Genomic DNA, 25,262 nt, shown 5'->3' on the forward strand with positions numbered 1-25,262 from the left:
GTCTGGCTTGCTGAGTGTCCCCGTTGTTCCCCGGACTGTCCCTGCCCCTGTTCCTGGTGCGGTTTCTGCTTCGTTTTTTGTTCCGGAAAATTCAATGTGACGTGTTTAAAGGCGGTTCCTCACCTCGGGGCGAAGGAGCACGGCTGCCTGTCCTGGGGCTCCAGAGGGGGTTCTCCGGCTTTGCGAGGAGACGGGGTGCGGGGGAGCCGGGCTGGGAGCCGCTCTGCCTCCTGTGAAGGCTCAGCCAGCCTGGGAGCCTGAGGGAGGCCCCGCGGGACGCCAGCCCGTGCCTCTGCCCCGGGCCCGGGAGGACCGTGGCCGAGGATCGCATGTACATACGAGCCCGCCGCCACCGAGAAGGGAAGGCGCCCGAGACCTTGCCAAAGCTCCTCTCCCCGCCGTTCGGCGCCGAAGCACAGCCGAGGACTGGGAGAGACGCAGGGGGACGCAGCCGGGTGGCGCGGACGTCAGAGATTGTCTGCTTTCCGAAAATAAAGTGTCCCGAACGAGCCAGCCGAGCGGGTGCTGCGTGTGCAGGGCTGAGGGCGGGGCGCGTCCACCCCGAGGTTCCCCTCCCCCCCTCCCGCGCCCCCTCCTCTCAGCTCCTACACACACACACACACACACACACACACACACACACGGAGGTAACTCATCTCGAAATGCACGTCAAGAACAAACCCTCAAGAGAGGAAAGAGCCTGCCGGCATGGGGAGCTGCCGGCCGGCGTGGCTCAGGGCTTGAGCATCCGGTAAACCCAGGAGCCAGGAGGTCACGGTTCCATCCCGGGTCAGGGCACCCGTGGGCTGCGGGCTGAAGGCTCGATCCCCAGCAGGGGGCGCACAGGAGCCAGCCGACCCATGATCTTCATCATTAATGTTTCCATCCCTCCCTCTCTCTGAAATTAAAGAAAAACTTGTCTTCTGAAAAGTGAGGTGCCCTGCCAGGCCCATGTATCCCGAGGCGCTGCAGTTTGGGGGTGCTGATGGCTCCGCCCTCACACTGTCCCCAAGACCCACTGAGGCCGCACTGGCACCCAGACCCCTCCCCCCCTGAAGACACCTCCGCCAGGGTCAGAGCTGTCCCCGCAGAGCAGCAGAGGTGCCCCGAGGGGGCAGACACCCCATCAGGGCCGGCGGTGCTGCAGGAGGCGCCCCCAGGCCCACCATCCATGACCCGGGTTAGAGCAATCCCTTGGGAGGGAAGCACCGATCAGAAGTCACGGGCGTGTGTTCGCTCACAGATTCCGTTAACGCTCACGACGAAACCCGTCTGCAGGGGCCAGTTTTATAGGTGACAGGGTCAAGGTCAAGGTCAGGGAGTGGTGCAGACGCCTTTCGAGGGCGGAGCAGAGGGCACCTGCCTCCCAGGCCTGCCTCCTTGCCGGCCTCTGCCCCACCCACACCCGCACCCGCAACCACACTCACACCCACACCCACACCCACACCCACAGGGAGCCCTGGTGAGGGCCGCGGACAGGTGTGCGCACAGGTGCACACGCAGACAGACGCTCAGCACCGGGTCCCCCAGGAAGCTGGCTCTCCCCGCCCAGCCCCGCCCCTCGCCCACATGGGATCCCCTTCACGCCCTCCCACATCACCAAGGGGCTCTCGTGAGAAGGGACTGTGGTTGGAATCATCGAGGCTTGGGCTGTGGGAGGACCAGTGAGCATCGCTGGCCTAAACGTGCCCGGCTGAAGGGGACTGGGAGGTTCCAAGACGGTCAGGCTGGCACGGCCCCGGTGCCCCCACCCCCGCCCCACGGCGTCAGCTCCCCCTGGACACAGCCCCCTCCCCCCCGATTTCTCTCTCCAGTCCTGAGGGTGCATGACCCCAGGGATGTCCCCCAGCACTTCCACCAGCATCAAACTGGGTCCAGAATCTCCCCGTGTCCTGTCCCTCCCGGGCCTGGCCCTGGCAGAGGCCCCAGCAGGGCCCACAGCCTCTCCCCGAGGGAGGGGCGTCTGCCTCCGCCCCCCCCCCCCCAGCACCCCGAGCCCAGGCTGCACACGGCCAGGTGCTCACAACACTGCGGGGGAAGCTGGGCCACAGGAGCGAGTGATTGGGGGGGAGGGGGAGGAGGACAGGGAGGGGGGCGACCGGACCGGACGCCCAGGCTTGCCAGTCAGGGCCCAAGGCCGCTGTCAGAGAGAGGGCCCAAGGGGGCCTGGGCATGGCCAATGGCCAGTGGGTCTGGTAGGGAGACACTCCCAGGGACCCCTGGCTGTTCAGCTGCACCCCCAAATCCAGTTACCCAAGAGCCCCCAGGCTCAGCCCTGGAGCTGAGCAGCGGCCAGGGAGGGAGATCCGTGTCCTCCTCCGGTTCGCAGGCAGGTGCTCAGGAGCAGGGCCGGGGGCCTCTGGGAGGCAGTGGCCTCTGCCCCCCGGGGCCCCTCCTCTCCTGGAGGCCACCACCCCAGGCCCAGACCCCAGCAGGGCCCAGCCGGGCTGTCACAGTCCTGGGGCGCCCCCTGCTGGTTGCTTTGGGGAAACAGCCAGGAAACCAGACTCCACCCAGCACCAGGGCTGAGGAAGGACCTCCATCCACCCCACGCCCCTCCCAACGCCTTTGTCAAAGCACCAAGGCACCAAGGCGTGAGCGAGGGACAGGCAGCAAGAAAACAGCTGACAGATGACCTTTAAAAGCGTGGCCGGGATGGGGCTCGTCAGAACCAGAGCCCGGGGCTCAGCCCCAGCACTGACCTGTCATGGAGACGCCCCAGTACCTCGGTGGAGAATCAGCCAGGGCTCCCTTAGGAAAGGCGTGTGCAGTCCCCCTGCCTGGAGCCCAGAGACGGTTCTGCCAGCGATGGACATGGGGGGGGGAGGGTCCTTCTTATTTTCCTGGGAGGAGCCTGCAACCGAGGGATGTGCCCTTGACCGGAATCGAACCCGGGGCCCTTTGGTCTGGAACTAAACGTGACCATTAAACCTGTGATCCAGTCTGATGGGAAGCGAGGTACCGCCTGGCTGGCCGGAGGCGGGGGCTGTGGGGGGCTGCGGGGGGCTGCGGGGGGGTGGCGGCGCCGGGCCTACCTGAGGGCACCTGGGACAGGTGCTTGAAGGCCAGGTGCAGGTTCTGCCGGCAGGCCGGCTGCGGGTCATTCAGCAGGTGGGACAGCACCAGGATGATGTTGTGCTTCAGGAAGCCGTCTCTGGAGGGGGAGGCTGGGTCGGACGCGGCAAAGATCGGGCAACCCCCACCCCCGGAGAGGCCCCAAGGAGCACCAGGCATCAGCCGCCCACCCTCCTCGCCCCCCTGGATCCTGAACCCGCGCAGGCGGCTGCAGCCACACCCTCTGGCTTCCTGAGAGAAGACCAAGGCCAGCCCGGGCCCGTGTGGAGCAGTGGATAGAGGACTGGCCCAAGTGTCTCAAGTTCGATTCCGGTCAAGGGTATGTACCTCGGTTGCAGGCTTGATCCCCGCCCTCCCCCCCACCACCACCACTTCACCCCAGCCCCAGGCCGGGTGCATGCAGAAGGCAACCAATCGATGTCTCTCTCTCACCTCTATGTTTCTCTCTCTCTCCCTCTCCTTTCCACTCTCTCTAAAACTCAATGGAAAGCCCTGACCGGTGTGGCTCAGTGGATAGAGCGTCGGCCTGCAGACTGAAGGGTCCCAGGTTCGATTCCGGTCAAAGGCATGGACCTTGGTTGCGGGCACATCCCCTGTGGGGGGGTGCAGGAGGCAGCTGATGGATGTTTCTCTCCCATCAGTGTTTCCAACTCTCTATCCCTCTCTCTTCCACTCTCTCTAAAAATCAATGGAAAAATATCCTCGGGTGAGGATTAGCAACACACACACACACACACACACACACACTAAATAAAATAATAAAAATTCCTTGCTTAAAAAAAATAAATTAAAAAAGACCCTGGCCAGAAGTGGACCCTGGGGCCCTGAGCAGCAGGGCCTGCGGGGTGGAGGGAAGAGCCAGGACTTGGACTCGAGGCTCCCTGTGCTCCTCCGAGCCTCGCTCCCACCTGCCAATGGGGACAAGGCAGCAGAGCCCACCACCGGCCTCCCCGGCCGCCCTCTGCCCACCCAGCCAGCCCCGAGGCTCTGGGCAGCGAGCCTCCTGCCAGCTCCAGCCTGTGGACACCTGTTGTCCTCACTGTTCTGATTCTGTACGTGAAGCCGTATAGATTCTACATGTTAGGCCAGCCCATTGGATGAGAGATGACGGTTGTTGTTGTTGTTTTTTTTTATTTCCTCATGAAAACCAAGTGGCATGCTTTGAGGAGGCTCAGAAGGGAGTCTCTGAAGAAAGGTGAGATGATGATACAAAGACCCTAGGAGGCTTCTGCATACAGATCACCTCGCTCGTGTCTGAGTCCTTGCTCTTCCTAAAAGAAACCACGGCTGCAAATCAGACGATGACGGGACAGGTGTGGTTTAAGCCCCAAAGAGGAGGGGGCGCGGCATCCGTGGGCCCACGCCCCACCTCCGAGGAAAGGCCGGGGGCCCTGCGGGTGGAGGAAGGCCTGACCCTCAGTGTTTGGGGTTAAAATGGACTGTTCGGAGGGAACAGCCCAAGTTCCCTGGTTCCTGGCGTTTTGTTTTGCCATAGGGGGGGGGGGGGGAGCCTGACGGGGCTTCCGGAACAGTGCCCACCTGCCCACGTTGTGGGTCGCCATGATGGACAGCACCTCGGTGGTCTTGATCCGCACCACGTGGTTTGTGTCCTTCAGCAGGGTCCGCAGGCTCTCCAGGCAGCCTATGGGGCAGACTTTGTTGGGTTAATTTTCATACTAACTCCTGATTGGCTGGTAGGCATCGTGAAGGTACAGTCAATTAACATGTTCTCTTTTATTAGGTAGATTTTATTTTTAAAAATATATATTTTATTGATTTTTTTACAGAGAGGAAGGAAGAGGGATAGAGAGTTAAAAACATCGATGAGAGAGAAACATCGATCAGCTGCCTCCTGCACACTCCCTACTAGGTATGTGCCCGCAACCAAGGTACATGCCCTTGATTGGAATCGAACCTGGGACCCTTGAGTCCAAAGGCTGACGTTCTACCCACTGAGCCACACCGGTTAGGGCAGATTTTATTTTTTATCAGCCCTTCAGCGAAGGCGGGTGGGGAGTGGCAGCTCACGCATCATGTGCTGATCGGGGAAAGGGGTGGCAGGCCAGGAAGACCACCTCAGCGTTCCTTTGGGTCGTCAGGAGAGCGGGTAACCAGGGGTCCCAGACACCCTGTGGTTCCAATAGGGGGCGTCCTTTCTTTTGTGGGCGAGACAGAGACACGGGGCTGTTTGGTGGGTGTGTGGCCAGCTGGTCGGGCAAGCCACAGCAGAGAGGGCTGCTTTGTGGCTCTCGGTCGGCTGCTGGGGTGTCCTCCAAGGACGGGATGGCCAGCTGGGCGGGTCACCTCCGCGACTCTGTGTCTGTCCCCCCAGACCCCAGCCATGGCCCCCGGGCTCCGGACCCACTCACCTATGTCGATGGCCACGTAGACGTGCTCGGGGTCATGCATGAGGTCGCACAGCGCCATGAGGGCCTTCTGCCTGGTCTGCAGGTCGTCGGACTGCAGCTCCTCGTTCAGCTTGGGCAGCGCCCGGGAGCCGTAGGCGATGGAAGCCTGGGCGGGGTTGATGTTGGGGGGCAGGTACATCGAGATCCAGGTCTTGGCCATCTTTCCACGGCGCAGGAGGCGACGCTCGCGCTTCCAGAACGGAGCTCTGCCGAAAGCACGGATGGAAAGGACCCAAACGTCATTGTACTACCGTGATTTAGACGCTACCTCTCCTTGGCTCCTCAGCGCGGTAAGCACAGCTTGCGTGGATTTTTTATTTATTTCTTTATTTATTTTATAACTTTTTCTTTTTTTTAATATATTTTATTGATTTTTCTTACAGAGGGGAAGGGAGAGAGATAGAGGGCTAGAAACGTCGATGAGAGAGAGACATCGACCAGCTGCCTCTTGCACACATTGGGATGTGCCCGCAACCAATGTACATGCCCTTGACCGGAATCGAACCTGGGACCTTTCAGTCCGCAGACCGACGCTCTACCGCTGAGCCAAACCGGTTTCGACTGCGTGGATTTTTTAAACGTTTTTATTGATTTTTAGGGAGAGAGAGGGAGAGAGAGAAACATCAATGACGGAGAAACATCACCATTCAGCTGCCTCCTGCACGCTCCCTTACTTGAGACGGAGCCCACAACCTGTGCGTGTGCCCTGACCGGGAACCGAACCAGGGGTCTCTTGACTCCTGAGTGGTGGGGCCCATATTCTAGATGCCATAACCACAGAGCCACACCAGCCAGGCCGGGTGAATATCTTTACAACCATTTTACAGATGAGCAAACTGAGACCACGGAGGGATCTGCTCAGGGGCATCGTGAAGTAAGGAGCAGCCCAAACGGCAAACTGCAGAGTTCTCCCAGGCTTACCGGCAGGAGAACCCGCCCACACTGGCTACCACGATCGCTGACTTAACACCTCTGGTGCCAGCAGGAGCCAGCGTCTGCCAGAGCCACCCCAGAGAAGGGCACTTGTGTCACCTCATTCTACAAAGGAGGGAGGCGAGGATCCGGGGGAGGGGCCTGCCGGAGGAAACAGAGCAGCTGAGGCGGGGAGTTCAAACAGGGCCGGCTCTTTAGCCCATCAGGGGCCCTCATTCAGATGCTCCTGACTCGCCCCCAAAAGAGGAATTCAGGGTTTAACGTTTTAAAAAGTTAAAGGTGAAATTCCTTTCTCTAATCCTCACCCGAGGATATTTTTTCGTTGACTTTTAGGGAGAGTGGAAGAGAGAGGGAGAGACTGAGAGAAACATCGACGTGAGAGAAACACATCCATGGGTTCCTCCTGCACGTGTCCCACCAGGGCTCCAGGCGGGGAGGAGCCTGCAGCTGAGGTACGTGCATGCCCTTGACCAGGATCGAACTCAGGATCCTTCAGTCTGCAGGCCGACGCTCTATCCACTGAGCCACACCAGCTAGGGCATGAATTGTTTTTAACACACACACACACACACACACACACACACACGCCTTGAGCATCTATAGGCAGTGTGGCTTAGTACTCAGAGCCAGCTCCGGACCCAGGCCAAGGGCAGCCCTTGGCAATTTCTTCCTCTTTGTGGGTCTCAGCAGTTTCAGGAAGGGGGTGCTATGCTTGATCATAGCACCCCCTTCCCTTGCTCCCCGAGCTGGCATGGGAACCGTCCCCCGAGCCTGCACACCCGGGCTCCGCATGCCTTGGCTGCGGTCCTTACGGTGGGAACGGGAGCGGCCGTGCCCGGCCCCGCCCTGTAGGATTCCACCCCAGGTAGAGGGGTCAGCCCAGCTCCGGTCCTGGGCACGGGTGACGAGGAGAGAAGGGTGGCGGGCTGGGCGGGAGGCGGCCATTTCCGATTGGGGCTCCCCCTGCAGGGAATGCTGGGCTCCGGGGGGCAAGGGCCTGCCCTCCTGCAGGTGGCATGGGCTGCGGGAGTCCCGCCGCGGATGAGAGAGGACGCGGGACCCGCGTGAGCCAGACTGGATGGGTCTGGGGGGGTCCCCTGTGCCCCTGTCTGGGGCCCCTGCCTGGTGCTGCAGGCTCACCTGCTTCAGCTTGCTCGGTCGCCCGTTGCCAGGCGACCCGGTTGCCAGGCAACCCCCGCGCGGCGGCGTCCTCAGCGCCGAGGCTGCACCTTTGGCGCCCACCGCGCAGGCGCGCAGGCGGCGCGAGCAGCCTGGGTCTGGGGCCGGCTGCAAAGAGGGGGCAGGAGGATGCTTTAGGGGTTCCGTGGGGAACAAAGAGCACCGGAGGGAGGGGAAGTGAGTGAGCACGCCTTTCTCTGTGCGGACACCTCGCATGCCTTTAGTCCTCAGAGCAACCCGTGAGCTGCTAGCATGATCCAGGGCAAGGCAGGACCCTCAGAGGCTTTCTTTTTTTTAAAAATATATTTTATTGATTTTTCACAGAGAGGAAGGGAAAGGGATAGAGAGTTAGAAACATCGATGAGAGAGAAACATCCATCAGCCGCCTCCTGCACACCTCCCGCTGGGGATGTGCCCGCAACCAATGCACGTGCCCTTGACCGGAATCGAACCCGGGATCCTTGAGTCCGAAGGCCGACGCTCTGTCCACTGACCCAAACCGTCTCACAGTTTGGCTCAGTGGATAGAGCCACCCAGGCCGGAGCCCAGGACTGCCGCAGAACAATGCAGATGAGGGTCCCTAAACGGTGGGCACGCCCATCGCTTGCCGCTGCAGAGTGAGAGCCCCCAATCCAATGTCAATACTAAGCCAGTACTCGCATGCCAGGATTGCAAAGAGGAGGAGGTGTCCGCAGGGAAGAGCCGGGGAGGGCAGGCCTCCGAAGGACGTTGGAGCTGACACGGAAGGGCCTGCGAGGTGGGGCGTTACTGTGTATTCTGGGTTTCAAGGCATTTATTTCCTCATTAGGCCATGTACACCCGTGGGGGAAATCCAAACAGCACGAAAGAAAAATCTCTCCCTCAGTCCTCAGGCAACAGGCTGTCCACACCCGTGGTAACCCCTGGTGTCTTTCCAGATGTGAGCTAAGCCTACACAAGTAAAACAAAATCATAGTCAGTTACAGTGGGGAGGGGAGGAAGATCTGGGGGAGATGATAGATCAACCGAAGGACTTGTATACATGCATACAAGTACAACCAATGGACATAAAACTCTGGGGAGGGAGGGGATGTGTGGGAGGGAAGGAGGGGGGCAAAAAAAATCAATAAAATATGTAAAAATAAATAAAAAAATAAAAATAAAAAAATAAAAATCACAGTCAGTATATCGCAGAAATAAACGCTTACACACGTCACGTCCCTAGCGGTTTGAGCTCCCACCCCTCCCCGCTACAGTATCGTCAGAGAGGTCTCTCCACCATCAGCCCCGCCCAGACTCCCATCTTGGGGTCCAGGCTCCACCCACACCGCTATGGCCCCGCCCACAGCCAGTATCCTGCCCCCGCTCTCGTTTCCATGGTGATCGCTCGGTGATGAGGAAAGCAGCCCAAATGCCCTAGACTCCCTCGGGGCTCTGGTTGCTATGGTGACGGCTCCGCACTCCGCCGCAGTGGGATTGCTTCCGCTCCGAGCCCCGCCCCATCCCAGCCCCTGGCGTCCGGGATTGGTCAGATGCTCCCCAGGCGTGCGTGCGTGCGCGGTCGTCGTTGCCATGGTGATTGCCGCAGCGGAAACCAGCCTGGACCAGGCTGCGCAGAACCCAAATCCTCCGCTGCTGCTGCCGCCGCCGCGGTGAGTCCGCCGCCCTCTGTCCTCCCCTTGGCCCCCCGGGCCCGCTTCCCACCCCCCGAATCTGAACCCAGGAGCTACCAAGCATTTCCTGAACCCCGACTCTGGGCCAGGCCCGGGCTGGACCGGGAGGAGAGCGGGGCCCGAGCGACGACGACAGGCCGCGGTCAAGGCCACCCTCGAGGGGAAGGGGGCAGAAGAAGGCGCGATCCAGCTGTTGACTAGGCATCAGGGCCCCATCCTGGGAGGTGGGGGTGACAGGCCTGTGGGCTGAACCCCAAGGCCCTTGGCCCAGCCAAAGCCTTCCTCCCTTAGAGACTAGGAGCAGGGCACCCCCTCTCCCTCCCCATCCAGCCTGCCTGCAGGCCGGGAGGTGTGCCTCACCCACAACCAGGCATGGGCGCAGAGGGGGGCGCTCCTGGGGGGGCACCCCGCAGCAGGAGGGAGGCCCAGGTCTCCTTGCGGGAGAGCCCCCGGGCCTTGGCAAGCTCCTTGACTCTCTCCCCGCGTTGGGTCTCCAGAACTTTCCGCCAGGATGAAGGACTCCCTGCCGCCTCCGAGGCCCCCCGTGAGCGCGGACCGCGTCATCGCCAACCTCCCTAAGGTAGGCAGTCCTGGGGCCAGGCCTGACCTGACCACTGCGCTCCCACACCGTGTCCGCAAATAACATTCTTCACCCGTATCCGCACTTTTAACCGGTTCACAATTAATCTGCATACCGGTTTAAAAAAAACGCGGGTACCGGTTAAAAGTGTGGATTTTGTAATCAAAGAAAACACGATAGCCTTAACCGGTATGGCTCACTGGATAGAGCGTCGGCCTGCTGACTGAAGGGCCCCAGGTTCGATTCCGGTCAAGGGCATTATACCTTGGTTTCAGGCACATCCCCAGTAGGGGGTGTGCAAGAGGCAGCTGATCGATGATTCTCTCCCATCGATGTTTCTAACTCTCTATCCCTCTCCTTTTCTCTCTGTAAAAATCAATAAAATACATTTATTTTTAAAAAGTGTTTTACTCCCCCCAAAAAATAATAAAATAAAATAAAATAAAATAAAAAGTGTTTTACCCAAAGCAACGTCCATCGCTAGCCACACATTTCCCCATCTGTCAGGCCACTGGTGGGCACCGTCCCAATAGAACTGTTCTTGTTTTGAGGCAGACCATTCGGAGACCCCACTGTCCACTTCCTTGTACTTTTTGAAGTGCTGACAGCAGAGGGGATGGGCCGGGGAGAGCCAGGGGCTGCCGGCGTGGTGTGGGGCAAGGGGGAAGGGCCGGTGGCAGGTCCGGCTTGGGGGTGGAGCCGCAGCGTGGCGGGGCCAGGTGCCCACATGTCTGTCTGTCTGTCTGTCTGTCTGCCTGCCTCCCTCCCTCCCTCTCCGCAGTTCTACACGCCGGCCGCCTGCCTGCAGCTCAAGGAGCGCTTCCACGGGCAGGTCCCTGCCGCCTGCCAGCGCAGGAGCAGGGCGACCTTCGGGTGAGCAGCCCTCAGCGCCCAGGGCCGTGGGCGTGGGGGCCGGCAGGGAGGCGCGAGGGCACGCGCGGACGTGGGAACGCACACGTGACACACGCGCGGACGTGGGAACGCACACGTGACACACGCGCACGTGACACTCGCGCACGTGACACACGGCACGGGGCAGCCCAGCTCAGGCCTGCACGCGATGGGGGTTTTTGCTGCTTCGTTGGGCGCTCGGCTCCACGGGACCATTTCCCAGCACGTCCGGCCCCTGCTGTGCCAGCCGGGGTCTCAGCACCGTCTCCGTTTGTCCTGCTCTTCCTGCTCTTTTTATTTTTTTAAGTATTTTTTATTGATTTCAGCGAGGAAGGGAGTGATGAGACACACCTGGTTCCCCTTTGGCGGGAGGGGGGGAGCGGGGGCGGGGACACTGAGGAGGGCTGTGGGGCAGGTGGGCATCCCGCGGCCCCGGAGGCACGTACGCCCTCTGGTGGCCGCACGGCGCAGGCCCCGCCCTCCGGGGTGACGTCAGCAGACCCGGCGCTCTGGGCCTTTGGGAGGTATGTGAGGGCGGAGGGCCCCCCTGGTGTCTGCACCCCAGTGTCTGCGGGTCACCCCCCCAGACTGAGGACCCGGGGGGAGGGACAGGCTGGGCCGGGCTCAGGGGTCCTCGGGGCCGCGGGGGAGGCCGAGAGTGCCGAGTGCTGAGTGGGGCCCAGAACACTCAAGGAGCCAAAGAGCCACAGTTTGCTGACCGCGGGGTTTAGGCCAGTCTTTGACCGGGTTCTGGAGCACCTGAGCCCTGTGCTCCGGCGGGGGGACCCCTGACCTCCCTGCAGGGCTCACAGGGAGGCCATCCCTGTGTCTGTGCTGGGCCCTGCCTCCGCCCCCGGGCTCCTGGGCAGCGCCAATGCGGGTGCAGAGGGTGCACCACCTGGCTCGCCCCCAGGCCTTCGCCCTCCAGCCTGGGCCTCCGCTTCCTGGGGCACCTGGCTGACGGGAGCCAGCACCTGGGTGGTGGGGCCCATATTCTAGACGCCAAAACTGAGGCTCGGAGAGGTGGAGCAGAGGTCTCTACCCTCAGCCCACCTTCCCCTCAACTCAGCCCAGCTCACAGGTGCTCCCCCAGCTGCTGCCTGGTTGCCATGGTGTCAGAGGAGGAGGAGGAGGAGGAAGAGGAGAAGGAGGGGGAGGAGATTTCTTCTGAGCAATCCAAAAATACACACCAGCCGGCCCCTCCCTCCTCATCCCTCTCTCCAGCTTCATGCCTCCTTTGGGGCAGGTGGGCGGGGCCTCTTCCTGGCCCGGCAGCCGGGCGCACAGGAGGCAGAGGGGCCAGGCAGCGAGTTCTGGGACCCCCGCCTCACCCAGCAGCTTCCTGGGCCTGGGCTCCAGCGCCTCCACAGTTCCCAGTCCGGCGGGCTTCTCCTGCCTCCCCGCCTTCGCACCTGCAGTTCCCTCCTCCTGGAATGCCCTTCCTCATCCTCCCAGTCCCAGCGGGGCTTTACCTCCACTGGGACCTTCCTGAGTCACTGGGACCTTTCCCCTACACCCACCACAGCCACAGCCCTTTTCTGGGTGCTAGCTTTGCCTTTGTGCCCCAGCCCCGGGCACAGACAGGGGCCCAGTAAATCCGGAGGGAGGGAGGGAGGGGAGGGAGCAAGGAAACACCTCTCAGGGGAGTGGAGAGGGTCTGGGCCAGAGCACCAGGCACGGGCTGGGCATGGAGCTGGGCATGGAGCAGGGCACGGAGCAGGGCACGGAGCAGGGCCCTCCCTCCCACCACCTCCACCTGAGCTGGGGCTCCAGCACCTTCGGCCTCATCTGATGGGAGCGGGCTCAGGGGCCGCAGGCCTGTGAGCGTTGCCCGTTGGATGCAAAGTAATGACCCCAGGAGGCAGAGAGCACGCGGCTCCAGGAGGAGCCGGTGTGTGAGGGAGAAGGGCCTCCATCACGGACACCGGGCCCTGGTACCCGCTGAGCTTTGGCGGGAGCTGCAGGAACTCCGAGGACCACCCGCAGCCCCGGAGTGCTGCTGCCTGAACACTCACGGGGGGAGGGGGGGAGGGGGGGACAGCAGGGCCCCCAGAACAAATGCAGACCCTCCTGCACCTCCAGAGCGGGGCAGACACCCCGAGTGTCCCAGCAAGTGTCCCCCCCACACACACACCCAGCACCCTGGCCAGTGTTGCTCAGTGGATGGAGCATCAGCCTGTGGGCTGAAGGGTCCCGGGTTCCAGTCCGGTTAAGGCTCCTCCCTGGCTCCAGCCCTGGTCAGGGGGTGCAGGAGGCAACCAGTTGCTGTGCCTCTCTCACGTCGATGTTTCTGTCTTTCCCTCTCTCTTCCACGCTCTCTAAACATCCGTGGAAAGGTACCCTCGGCTGAGGATTAAGGAGAAAAGCCCCCTTGCAGGATTGCAGGGATGGGGGAGGGGCTCACAGGGGGGCCGCGGGGGGAGGACTGAGTGTGGGAGGTGCCCGTGGCCCAGCCTGAGCGCCACACGCCGCCCCGCAGGCTCCGCCTCGCCAAGGCCGTGGTCATCGGCGACCTCCACGTGGGCAAGACCAGCCTCGTCCACAGGTAAGCACCAGGCTCCGGGGCTTTGCCGGGAGGCCCAGAGGGCACTGCCCGGAGGCACACCCGGGGAAGGGGTGCAGGAATGGGGGCCGGGGGGGGGGTCAGCGGAGAGCCTGGCATCCCAGGACCCAGCATCGGGCACACTGTCCCCCTGGCGCTGTGGGCGCCCTCCCCACCCTCGCTGTGAGAGCATGCCCGTTCCCCATCCCCCCCCCCCCCTCTCTCTCTCTCTCTCTGCCCCGACCTGTCTCCCCACATAATCGTTTTATTAAATGAAACTATTGATTTCAGAGAGGAAGGGAGAGGGGGAGAGAGAGAGAGAAACACTGATGTGAGAGCACATTGGCCGGCTGCCTCCTGCACGCCCCGCACTGGCGATCGAGCCCGCCACCCGGGCCTGTGCCCTGACCGGGAACCGAACCCGTGACCTCCTGGTTCACAGGTTGACCCCCGGCCACAGAATCACGCCGCCGGGCCCCCCATAATCCTGTTGGCTGTCCCTCCACGGCCTGTCTCGGGACTGTGGCCTCCTTAGCGACGCCCAGCGGGGGGCTCCCCGGCGCCCCCAGACTCTCACGGCCACCAAGCCTCCCCGCAGCCTCTGCTGACGTGCCCGCTCCCACAGGTTTTGCAAGAATGTGTTTGACCACAACTACAAGGCCACCATCGGAGTGGACTTCGAGATCGAGCGCTTCGAGATTGCCGGGGTCCCCTTCAGCCTCCAGATGTGAGTGCCGCCGGCGGCGCCGGTGCCTGCGGGGGGGGGGGGGCAAGGGGGACGGTCTGAGGACACCCCGACGGGCTCTTTCTCGTGGCTCTCAGCCGGGACCCGTGGGACCAGGCAGGGCCCAGGACCACACGCCTCCCCACCTGGCCACCGGGGACCCCACACGCCAGGCCCCCCAGGCGGCCTCTGGCCAGTCACTTCCGGCCTCTGAGCCTCTGTTCCATCTGGAAAACGGGGCCAAACTGGCCACGCTGGCCGGGCGGCCATATTCTGTTTTAGAATGGCAGGGCCAGAGGGATGGGCTGTAACTCCGCCTCCTCTTGGAAGTGGGCACGGCTGGCCGGCTGCAGGCACTTCCTGTGCGGCGTGGGCCTCGGTCTGCTGAGCTCTGACCCTGCAGGCACTTAACCTGCTGCTCTCTTTCCCTCTCTCCCCCCGCCCCCTTTCTGCCTCCGCACAGCTGGGACACAGCAGGGCAGGAGAAGTTCAAGTGCATCGCGTCTGCCTACTACCGGAAAGCCCAGGGTGAGCAGCCGGGGGGCGGCCACGGCGGGGCCCCCACCATCATGCACCGAGGGCTCCCGCCAGGCTCAGCTGGCCCCCCACGCAGTGCCAGCTCCGTCCCCAAGAGGCACTGAGGACCCCTGCTGGCTCAGCAGTCACACCCTGTGGGGACGGTGGGGATGGGGCTCCGAGAGTCTCGGCCCCAGTGTCAGCTCCGAAAGGGACGCAGGGGAGACACGTGTCCGAACCCCCAGAGAGCCACGCTGACTCGGGCGGGGGGCGGGGCCAGCGATGGGAGGAGCTGGGGGGGGTGGGCTGCATATCCATGTTCTGCCCTCCCTGCCCCCATCAGCTATTTCCCCAAAACTGGTGGTTTAAGCTCACAAACCGCCTGTTGCATATTCGTGGTTGTTAGTCCTCACCCCAATGAGGGTATTTCCCATTGGTTTTTAGGGAGCAGAAGAGAGAGGAGAGACGGAGAGAGACACATTGATGGGTTGCCTCCCACACGGCCATGACCAGGGATTGGTCATGCAGTGGGTTGCAGGGCCAGGGATTGAGCCTGCAACCGAGGTACATGCACTTGACCGGAACCGAACCCGGGACCCTTCAGTCCTCGGGCCATCACTCTCTCCACTGAGCCGCACCGGCCAGGGTGCTAACTGCTCTTAATAGCGGCCACCGGTCCCGAATCTGCCTGCATCAGGCCCTGCACCAGGAGCTTTAAAACAGCTGCTCTGCCCCAAGCGCCCGCAGCCCGAGGCTCTGCAGGGGAGAGGGGCCTCAGGGGATCCCCCACGGGGGCTGCACCGCTGGGGGTGGGCCACCAGGGGCAGCCTCGGGCTGGCTCCTTCCTGGCCAACGTGGGGGCCAGAGCCGAGTGCCTGGGGGCCACCCGGCAGTTCCTGGGGATCAGGGAGCCGACCCAAGGGCCCCGCTTGTCACGCCCTGTCGCCTCCCCGTCGCTGACTAGCTCTTGGCTTCCCCTCCACGCGCAGTGATCATCATTGCCTTTGACCTCTCGGATATGCAGACCCTGGAACACGCCAGGCAAGTCTGGCGCCTGCAGCCCTCGGTCCCCCTGGGGCCCCTGAGCTGGGCCCCGGTGGCAGGTGCGAGGGAGAGCTCGCTGGCCAGGCCCTCGTTAGCCCAGGACTTGCCCCCCGCGCCGCCTGAGGCCGCTCTTCACCCCGGTAGCCACCTGGAGAGCCTCCTTGTTGGACGAAGGGCCGCGTCGGTTCCTGTCCCCGGGCCTGCCAGCTCCGTGGCCAGTCCCCTGGGAGGGTCGCGCCCGGCACCTGCCGTCTGGGGCAGGGATGGGGCCGGAGCTGCCCACTCTACCAGCACCGAGGCCGTCCTGCCTCTGCCGGGATCCCCGGCCCAGAGCCGGTCCCTGCCCCTCCCACCTGTGGGTGCGCACATCTCGCATCTCCAAAGCCTGGAGGGCCGGGTGGGCGTCCCAGCTCGTGGCAGTGCAGGGTCACCCCAGCCGGCAGAGCCCCGGCCGAGACTGGTTTCCACCGCCCTGGGCCGGTGCTCGGGGGGGGCTCCAGGCCCCTCCGGTCTCAGCCGGCGCCTTCTCAGCCCGCTGGGCCCCGGCACCCTCCCAGCTCCGTCTCCCGCCCTGCGGCGGGTCTGCGCCCACCCCCGGCCTTTCTCGGGCCTCTCCGGGTGGTGGGGTGCCTCTCAGCTGGTCCCCCGATCCCCGTGCATCCCAGGCAGTGGCTGGAGGACGCACTGAAGGAGAACGAGCCGGGCTCCTTCTTCCTTTACCTCGTGGGAACCAAGAAGGACCTTCTGGTGAGCCGGGGGGAAAGGGGGGGTCCCGGGGGGGGTCCCCGGGAAACGGATCCGCTTGCAGCCCCAGCCCGGATGGAGGGCGGCCCGGCGTGGCTGGGTGAGGATCTGAAGCCGCAGGCCCGGGGCCTGAAGTTAGGGGAGCTCTTCTCCGGGGCGCTGCTGGGGGGGGGGGGTCTCCCCCCTGCCCTGGGCCCGCCCTGCCCAGTGAGATGGGACGGAGGCCCAGTGGGCGGCGCCCACGCCTCTTAGAAGAGCCGCTTCCCCAGTCCAGGGCGGCGTGTGAGCAGGCGGAGCGCCAGGCCGTGCGCCTGGCCAACGAGATGCTGGCCGAGTACTGGTCGGTGTCGGCGAAGACGGGTGAGTGGGCGGGGGGCGGGGGGCGCGGCGCGGGGGGCTCGGGCGGGTGGCTGGGGCTCGCCCCCGCCTCTGCAGCCCAGCGGGCGCCCGCCTCGCAGCCGGCCGTGCTGAGGCCGGGCAGGGCCTCCTGTCGCCCGGGCAGCGCCCCCTCCTGGGGAGACCGGACCCTGCCCCTGGGCCACAGTAACAGCGACCCCTGACCCTATGGGCAGTCCCTCTGTCCCTGGGAAGCGGCTTCCAGGGTCCCGGGCGGCGGTGTCAGGTCTGGGATTGGAACCCCGGCCTCGCTAACCACTGCACCTGTGGGTGCCCGGGGGGGGGGCACCGCCTGGCACACGGAACGGGGTCCCCTCCCTCCCCTGGGTGTCATCGTGGGAGATACGAGACCTCACGGCCTCCGGCCTCAGCCAGGTCCACCGGAGCCGGCCCCCGGGCCCTGGGCCGCCTTCCCCGGGGGCCACGTGCCCAGCGTCTCTGAGCCGCAGGCCCTGAGCCTGGGAAGCAGGCGGCGCTGCTCACCTCGTTATTTTTAACGGAAAAGCGGGTTTGAAATTGCGAAAGCCAGGTGTGTGCACCGAGAAAAACCCGCCGGTGCCGCAGAGCTGAGCTGCGGCCGGCCCGGAAGGGAATGACGGGCCGTGAGTGCCCGGCGCAGAGAGGGCCGGGGTCAGAACGACACCACACGGCGGCCCTTGGCCTGTGAGGGGCCTGGGACAGGGAGGCAGCGCCCAGGCTGGTGCCCTCTGCTCCTTCCGACGGCACCCGTGCCCTGGAGGGCTCCCTCCCGCCAGGGGGGCGGCAGGCGTCCCGAGGGCCCCCCCGCCGCCTGCCGGACAGGCTGCGGGCTGCACCGGGGAGCGTGAGGGGCCTGGGCCCCGTCCTGTGGCCGGGAGGGCAGCCTCCCCTGGGAGGGGGACTCCCAGTGGGCGGGCAGCCGGGGCCAGTCCTCCAGCTGTGCGCCGGCAGGTGCCCCAGGTCCCACCCCACACCGGGCCGCGGGCGGCTCAGCGCCATTGGCTGGAGGAGCAGACGTGGGAGCCAGGGCAGAGGTCTGTCCCGCACCCCGCTGTCCCCGCCCGGCCCCACGGCGGAAGCTCAGGGCGTCTCCTGGGCTCGCAGGCGAGAACGTGAAGGCCTTCTTCAGCCGCGTGGCCGCCCTGGCCTTCGAGCGCTCGGTGCTGCTGGCCCTGGAGCGGAAGAGCGCCTGCCTGCTGCGCCGGATCGCCGACGGGGACCTCATCCGTGCGTGCCGGCCGGCCGGCCGGGGCGGGGCGGGGGCGGCCGGGCTCCTTCCTCCCGTCCCCCCGACCCGCCTGCCAGCCCAGACCCCTCCGCGGTCCCCCGTCCGCCCGGCAGTGCCCCCACGAGCAGGCTGGGCACCGGCTCCACGGGGTGTCCTGGCTGTGGCTCTCCTGGTTCCTGCCTTTGCCCGTCACCTGGAATGTGTGCCCGTGCGTGCCCGGCCATGAATGAGAGACCTCTGACCTCTGACCTCTGACCAGCAGCCACCAGGGGGCCCGTCCCGTGTCCCTGCAGGTGCCTGGTTGATGCAGAGTGACTCTCTCCTCCTCTCCTCCCCTCCCCTCCCCTTCCCTCCCCTCCCCTCCCCTCCTCTCCCCTCCTTCCAGGGGTGGAGGGCAGGCGCTCTGAGGCCGACTGGGACGAGCTGCCCTCGGGCCAGGGCTGCTGTTAGCCGGGGTCTGTGTCCGAGGCCTCCAATCCCGACACCCGCGGGCAGCGCCATGAGGCTGCGGAGCAGGACGTGGAGCCCGAACTCTGCGACGGACCTGCCCACGCCCCCCTCCCCGCCCCCCTCCCCTCTGGCAGGAAAGCCCTCACGGCTGCCCGGGGCCCACGCTGTGCCCTCTGGAAGGCCCGGCTCACCCACAGACCCCCCATGCCCCCGTCTGCCCCTCGAGGAGCCTCAGGCCGGGCGGAGGGGGCACCAGGACGGCTCACCCCCCGGCCTGGACTTCCCTTCACACTTCCGGGTCTCCCGTCCACCGTCCCTCTGCCGGAGCCGTGCGGGGCCCCCGGGTCTGCCTCTCTCGTGGGACCCCTACTGTCTGGAGGAGGACGGGTGAGACGGCCTCTCTGGCTCACCCAGATCCCGGTCCTGCCCTCTGGGCGTGGGCAAGGCCACCTGCCAACCCGTCTCCCCACCGGCTGCAGGGAAAGCCTGCCCAGCGCCCCGAGGGGCTCGCTGCTGTGTCCCCTGAGCATGGCACTGCCCGCTCTGCCCCTGGCTTAGTAGTGCCCACGGTTGCCCCTGCTGCCCCCCTCTCCCTCCAGCCTGCCCGGGAAAGGCCTGGGAACGAGAAGATGCCGGCACTCGCCTCTCGGGGCCTTTGCGATGGCACCCACGCGTCCTCAGAGGACACCGAGGTCCCCCAGAGTCAGCGTGCCCGTCAGCCCACCCCCTGCCCACCCAGCCGTGCAGGCCCAGGTCCTGCCCCAGCCCAGCTCCTGCCCGGAGCCACGCCCTCTCTATGCTCTGGGGTTGCTCCCCCAGGAGGGCATCTAACACCCCCACCCACCACAGCCCCAGGAGTGCCACCCCGCACCCCGGCAGGGCCCGCCCAGCGTCCCTGGGGGCGAACACCGGTGTCTTTTTCTGCTTATTCCCCTTTGCCACGCTTTTAGCTTTCTCTTTAAGACGATATATCAATAAAATCCTCCATAAACATCACCCTTAAATGGGACGTGTGCTGATTGTCAAACAAAACGCGTCCAGAGCTCTGCATGCAGAGGGGCGTCCGGCCAGTGGGGGCGCTCCTGGGCGGGGGGCGCTGTGCGCAGCTGGGAGGCTCCTTCCCGGCGGGTTCTGCTGGGCACAGCCTGGCGTCGGGGGCTGGTGGGCTGTCTAACCGGATGACCTGGCCGCTCCCGTCCCAATGCCCTGCAGGCGCCCTGTCCTCACTCCGACCCGAGTCCTTAGTGGGTCCCGGCCCTGCCTGCTGCACCCCCTCCCGGCCCTGCCTGCGCCTCGGGAGGGAGAGAGGCCAGTCCATTCCCCTCCCATCCGGTCTGGGGAGGGGCTGGGGGCCCTCCCGGCAAACCTTGCTCTCGAAGGGACCCAGGGCATGCCCAGCAGGGAGACCAGGGAGCTGGACGGGAGAAGAGGCCATCAGTGGCTTCCACACGGTCACTCATCCACAGGAGTGAGCATCGGTGAACAGGGAGAGGCCGGGCGAGGAGCGAGGCGCTGCCGGCTGTAGGGGCTGCAGGAGGGGCCCCGGGGCAGGGACCGGGGAAGGTGGAGGCAGGGCCCAGCTCAGAGGGGGGGGCCCTGCTTCTGACGCAGAAGGGCTCCGGAAGATGGGGGGCCTGCCACCCAGGGAGCCCAAGGCTCAGGCCATGGCCCGGAGACAAGACCCCCCCCCCCGCGGCTCCGGGCCACCCTGCCATCTGCTCCGGCCCCGTGTCACCTCCCATATGGCGGCTCCCCAGAGGGGGGCTGCGCGGCGGCTGGAACTGTCCCTGTCAGGCCGCCTCCTTCCCGGACTCCAGCCACGCCCAGAGGCCGCCCAGCACCAGGGCACCCCCACCTGTCCGAGCCCGCGGCCCAGGCGGCCCAGAGCTGTCAGCCTGGCTGCGGCCCTTTGGGCAGCTGGCCTCCCGCTCAGGCCTCAGGGCTCCCCGCCCCCCAGGTGCGTGCCTCCCCGGCCTGAGGGTGCTCCGGCCTCTGGCCACGGGAAGCCACGCCAGGACCGCCTCCGTGGCCAGGCCTTCCGAACAGGCTCCTCCTGTCCCTGCCCGCCCCTCCCCCCTCAGGACGGCGAGAGGGGGGAGGGAGCAGCCAGAGCCCTCCCCTGGGACAGCCGGCTGCCAGGCCTCGTCAATAATTGATTCTGCAGAAGCCGAGGGGGCCCGGGAGGAGAGGAAGTCCTGGGGAGACGGCTCCCCACCCCTGCGGGAGGCGGGAGGCGGGAGGAGGTGCCCCGTAGGCCAGGGGAACGTCCAGCACAGCGACCAGAACAGCTGTATCGATCGCCCGCTTCCAGATCCCGCCTGCAGCTCCCGGGGCGGGCAGGTGACGGATGGGGGCTGACAGATGACAGATGGGGGTCGTGCGGACCTGCTCCTGGGAGGGAGTTCTGCTCTGGCCTCTGACCCCCAAAGCGGGTGGGGATGGGGGTGCAGACAGGCCCGGGAGGAACACGGAAAAGCCTCAGCTCTCGGGGGCTCACGGGGCGGGGGGGGGGGGACACTTCAGGCAGAGAGCCCGCACCCTCACAGCGCCGCGCGGACCACTGCCTGTGAGCCGGGGCCGGAGCGGCCTCCGGGGCCCAGGCCGCTGGGCCCAGCACCTTCCCCTGCCTCCCTCCCGCCCAGGTGGTGGCTGTGAGGGAGGTCATGGGGAAGGGGTCCCTCGCCCCAGGCGGGCAGCCGGTGAGAGCCCTGGCAACCAGGTGACTCTGCCAGGTGTACCGGTTACCGGTGCGGATCATTGTCAAGAACTGGAGTTACAACGAACGGCAGGAAAGGAAGTCTTTTTGGCATCCAATGTGACCGGCCATGAAAAGTGGATCTATTTTGAGAATCCCAAACGCACACAACCAGGTAAAGACACGTGAAAAGATCTTGCCTGGGAAGTGTGAACCCACCCGCCGTGTTCACCAGCCCTCGCTCCTTCAGAGGTCCACGTGTTCCCCTCGAGGGCACACGCCCTGTGTGAGCGGCACTTCCACACGGACGCAGACGTGGACAGTGGGGTCTCTGCATGGTCTGCCTCAGCAGAAGAGAAGTTCTATTGGGACGGTACCCACCAATGATGGGGGACATATGTGGCTGAGCTACTTTAAGAAAGCGCTTTTGATATTTCTCTTGAAATTATCGTGTTTCCTTTGATTATAAAATCTGCATTTTTATTTTTTAAAATATATTTTATTGACTTTTTACAGAGAGGAAGGGAGAGGGATAGAGAGCTAGGAACATCGATGAGAGAGAAACATCAATCATCTGCGTCCTGCACACCTCCTACCGGGGATGTGCGCACAACCAAGGTACATGCCCTTGACTGGAATCGAACCCGGGACCTTTCAGTCTGCAGGCTGACGCTCTATCCACTGAGCCACACCGGTTTTGGCTAAAATCCGCAATTTTAACCGGTTGACAGCTAATCCGCATTTTAACCTAGATGCTCCTTACACACATCTAGGACCTCTTATTCTTCATGCCTTTGCCACTCTGTTCCTCATCCCAGGACCAGCTCAGGCGTCCCCTCCCCTCAGACTCCGCCTCCCCCTGGTGCCCACACAGCAGGCACACAGCCCTCTGCCAGGCTCGGCTCCGTTTGTCTTGTCAATTCCTCCCCCGCACACCTGCACCTCCCCCCTGGGCCACCCACATGGGCTCCTCACTCCCCAGCACTGACTGAGGGGGGCGGGGGGGGGGCGTCATGGGTAACCAGAGTCAGGTGTCTGCACTCAGAGTTTAGGTCCAGCCGGGGACAGACAGCAGATGGGGAACCACACAGTGTCTGGGCCCCACTTTCCTCCTCCCTCCCCCCTCCCTCCACTCCCTCCCGGGAAGGGCTGGGTGATAAGCTTTGCGGGAAAGCACCAGAGAGCCGGGCGGGAGCTCAGAGCTCGCTCAGAAAGAGGCTGAGGACGGGAGGTGTCCTTGGGTGGGAAGAAACCGTCCCTCAGGGAGATAGCAGCTATCTGGCCGTGTCCTTGTGCTCAAAGACCTGCCGTTTGGCCAGAGAAGAGCCGCCAACCCCAACCACACATCTGCGGGGTCTGGGCGCTACGTCTGCTTCTGTCTACGACATTCAAGGTGGGGCTGAGCCGGGGCCTGCACACCAGAGGCTTGGGGGTCCTCTCTCTGCTGACCGCCAGCGCCCGGGGCCTGAGCCTGCCTGGCCCGCTTGCTGGGTGGCCATATGGATGCTGAGCCACCCCCTGCGAGGCCAGGACTTACCCTTCCCATTTTATTTCATTGGGGATGACATTGGTTCACAAAACCATACAGGTTTAAAGTGAACTTGACCCAGGCTTGCATGGCTCCATGGCCGAGCATCCATCTCTGGACACTGTCAGGGCACAGGCCTGGGTTGCAGGCTCGATCCCCAGTGTGGGGCGTGCAGGAGGCAGCCGATCCATGATTCTGTCTCATCATGGATGTTTCCATCTCTCTCTCCCCCTTCCTCTCTGAAATCAATAAAAATAAATATATATTTTAAAAATCATTTTGTTTGGTATTTGTGTCCCTTCAACTCGTCCACAGTTGCCAGTTTTTTTAATTGTAAAGTGTATACCTTTTCTGTATCCCCATACATAGTCTAGTGGGCACATTTTCTTTGTTCAGAGCTTTGTCTGGCTTCCCCACTATTTCAAATGCGTTAAACCTGAAAAGGAGTGAAAACTCAGTGAGTTACCAGCCGGTAAAGCGAGTGTACACGGGGTGGGGACACCCTGCATATGCTTTTTGGCGAATCCCTTCACCCTCTTTCATCCAGCGCCCCCCACCCACCGCCCCTCCAACAGCTGTCAGGCGGCTCCGATTGTACCCATTTCAGAGATGCGGTCACGGAGGACGGGAGCACCACTGAGGTGTCGGCCTGGCCTGGGCCGGCCCTGCAGGCAGGGCGGCAGAGCGGCCTGCAGAGGGCAGCAGGGAGCTGTGCCTGGAAGTCGGCCCCAAGGGCTCTCGGGTGACTCTGAGAGCCTCCTTAACCAGGAACAGAACACCCCGTGCCTTAGCCCAGGTGTGTTTCCGGTTTGGCCCCTGAGTGTGAACAGCCAGTGCTCACAGCGTCTTATGTAGGAGCACCAGACCGGCTCAGCGAAGGGCGGGAGCTGCCCAGGCCAAAGAGCCTGTTGTGGGCAGCAGGGCCCTGGCCCTGGGCTCTGACTTAGACACCAGGGCGTCTCACCGGGGTGGCCCTGGAACTGGGGGGAGGGCAAGAGAAGCCCTCATGGCCCGGCCGGCCGGGGTGGCTCAGTGGGTTGAGCGTGGGTCCAGGAACTGGGAGGTCGTCGGTTCGATTCTTGATCTGAGCACATGCCCGGGCTCAGTCTTTAGTGGGGGTACGTGCAGGAGGCAGACCATCGGTGATGTTCCTCTCTCCTTGGTGTGTCTCTCTCTCCATTCCTCTCTCTAAAAATCAATAAAAACAATATATAAATAAAAAGATACCCCCTCGCCCTGAGCGGTGTTGCTCAGTGGATACAGCGTCGGCCTGTGGACTGGGGGGCCCCGGGTTCGATGCCGGGCAAGGGCATGGACCTTGGTTGCGGGCACAACCCCAGTGGGGGGGATGTAGGAGGCAGCTGATTGATGTTTCTCTCTCCTCGATGTTCCTCATCAGTCTTCCTCTCCCTTCCTCTCTGTAAAAAAATCAATAAAATATATTTAAAAAAAATAGATACCCCTCACATGCACCCAGGGACAGCATCATGGGAGGCAGGCACCCTTGCTCTCATGCCAACGCCCAGGCCCGCACTCACGCCCAGTCTCCGGTTGACCAATCCTGTTTCTTCCCCCTCGAGGGCCCAGCGGGCTGGTTTGGGCATTTTCCTTTGCGCCATCGCACTCCCCACTCTGTGCTCTCTGCCGTGTGTGGTCTGGAGTCTCGGGGAGTCCCTGGGGCAGGAGCGGAGATGCTGTTTCACTGCCCGCCCGGCGGTCCTGTCTGCAGGCCGGCACCCCCGGAGGAAGGCGAGGCAGGCAAGCTCCGAGACAGGCCATTCGGGGGCACTCCCCTGGCCTCTGGAGCGCAGGAGAGATGGGGGGTGTGGAGGGGCGCAAACATCTGGAACAGGGCTAAGGGAAGGGAGGTGCGGTGCTGAGTGGCCTGGGGAGAAATTCCTGTGGATTCTCTCTGTGGGGATCCTGTTTGGCAGCTGTTGCTTCATCACCCACCCCAGCCTGGCACCAGGGGCCGCTGCGGGCATTGGGCAGCTCCACCCCACCCCTCCCAGCTCCACCCTCAGGCTGCTGCGTGGCCGGGGGCATGGGAAACAGGGGCCAGGTGTGCCCGGCACGATGGGGGTGGAGGGTGCAGAAGGGCCTGGCCCCGGGGTGCAGGAGGGCCCAGCCCCGGGGTGCAGAGGGCCTCTGGGGTGGATGCAGGGTTCGCCGCCGGGGCCTGCTTCCAGCCGAGCGCGGGGACCAGGAGGGCAGCGGCTCGCGGTGGGAGAGGCCTCCCCGCCCCCCGCCCCCCTCTCCCTGCCTCTCCCCGCCTCTCCCCGCCCCTCCGCGGGCGCCTCGCGGCGCGGCCCCTTTAAGAGGCCCGCCCGGCGCCGTCAGCCGCCGCCCCCGGCCCTCCCCTTCCTGCGGCGCCGGTGCGGGCCGCGCAGAGTGGCCGGGGCGGCGGGCGGGGCGGGCGGCGGGAGGCGGCGGCCCGGATGCAGGCGGAGAGGGGCGCGCGGGCGGCGGCCTCGGACTAGCGGCGCCCGGCGCGGCGGCGGCAGCGCGGCCCGCCCCGCACACAATAGCCGAGCGCGCACCCGCACCCCCGCCCGCCCGCGCCCGTCCCCCCCGCACCCCAACCCCGCCCGCCCCGCCCGCCCGCGCGCCCGGAGCCCAGCGCCGCCTCACCTGCCGGGAGGGGCGGGCATTGTTCGCGGGGCCATGGGGGGCGCCGGGCGCCCGGGGCCGGGCCTGG

General features: G+C 64.3%; 2 protein-coding genes and 1 long non-coding RNA gene across 4 annotated transcripts in view; 2 read left to right on the forward strand and 1 right to left on the reverse strand.

Moving 5' to 3' along the window:
- RSPH14 (radial spoke head 14 homolog) overlaps positions 1-5,679 on the reverse strand; it is a 36,645-nt gene extending 30,966 nt beyond the window's left edge. The window contains exons 1-3 of the mRNA XM_036422967.2: positions 5,445-5,679; positions 4,615-4,717; positions 3,036-3,154 (exon numbers count right to left, since the gene is read on the reverse strand). Coding sequence (XP_036278860.1) covers positions 3,036-3,154; positions 4,615-4,717; positions 5,445-5,643 — 421 coding nt within the window. The 5' untranslated portion in view covers positions 5,644-5,679. The remainder of the gene's footprint in view (positions 1-3,035; positions 3,155-4,614; positions 4,718-5,444) is intronic.
- A 3,454-nt stretch (positions 5,680-9,133) lies between these two features.
- On the forward strand, positions 9,134-18,509 carry RAB36 (RAB36, member RAS oncogene family). Of its 2 annotated transcripts, none has more exons than XM_045576121.1 (11): positions 9,134-9,226; positions 9,745-9,827; positions 10,609-10,700; positions 13,198-13,263; positions 13,886-13,987; positions 14,448-14,512; positions 15,490-15,545; positions 16,214-16,291; positions 16,558-16,648; positions 17,768-17,890; positions 18,277-18,509. In XM_045576121.1, the coding sequence occupies exons 2-11, from the start codon at positions 9,759-9,761 to the stop codon at positions 18,339-18,341; spliced, it is 807 nt and encodes a 268-aa protein (XP_045432077.1). In that variant the 5' UTR covers positions 9,134-9,226; positions 9,745-9,758; the 3' UTR covers positions 18,342-18,509. The 2 variants fall into 2 exon arrangements, with proteins under 2 accessions (XP_045432077.1, XP_036278847.1); XM_036422954.2 differs by having other exon boundaries at positions 15,490-15,541; positions 16,210-16,291.
- A 33-nt stretch (positions 18,510-18,542) lies between these two features.
- LOC123651724 lies at positions 18,543-19,334 on the forward strand. Its single transcript, XR_006740596.1, has 3 exons — positions 18,543-18,670; positions 18,724-18,728; positions 18,903-19,334. It is a non-coding gene; the product is annotated as an uncharacterized LOC123651724 (long non-coding RNA).
- The last annotated feature ends 5,928 nt before the right edge of the window (positions 19,335-25,262 follow it).

The sequence above is a fragment of the Pipistrellus kuhlii genome, unplaced genomic scaffold, assembly GCF_014108245.1.
Source record: "Pipistrellus kuhlii isolate mPipKuh1 unplaced genomic scaffold, mPipKuh1.p scaffold_m20_p_74, whole genome shotgun sequence".
NCBI lineage: Eukaryota > Metazoa > Chordata > Mammalia > Chiroptera > Vespertilionidae > Pipistrellus > Pipistrellus kuhlii.

What these genes read in the sequence shown, in the direction of transcription:
- RAB36 (XM_045576121.1), top strand. Translation starts at nt 9,759, where the DNA reads ATGAAGGACTCCCTGCCGCCTCCGAGGCCCCCCGTGAGCGCGGACCGC. An exon ending in AGGAGCAGGGCGACCTTCGG is followed by an intron (nt 10,701 to 13,197) that starts GTGAGCAGCCCT and finishes GCCGCCCCGCAG; the next exon opens with GCTCCGCCTCGCCAAGGCCG. An exon ending in GAACCAAGAAGGACCTTCTG is followed by an intron (nt 16,292 to 16,557) that starts GTGAGCCGGGGG and finishes CCGCTTCCCCAG; the next exon opens with TCCAGGGCGGCGTGTGAGCA.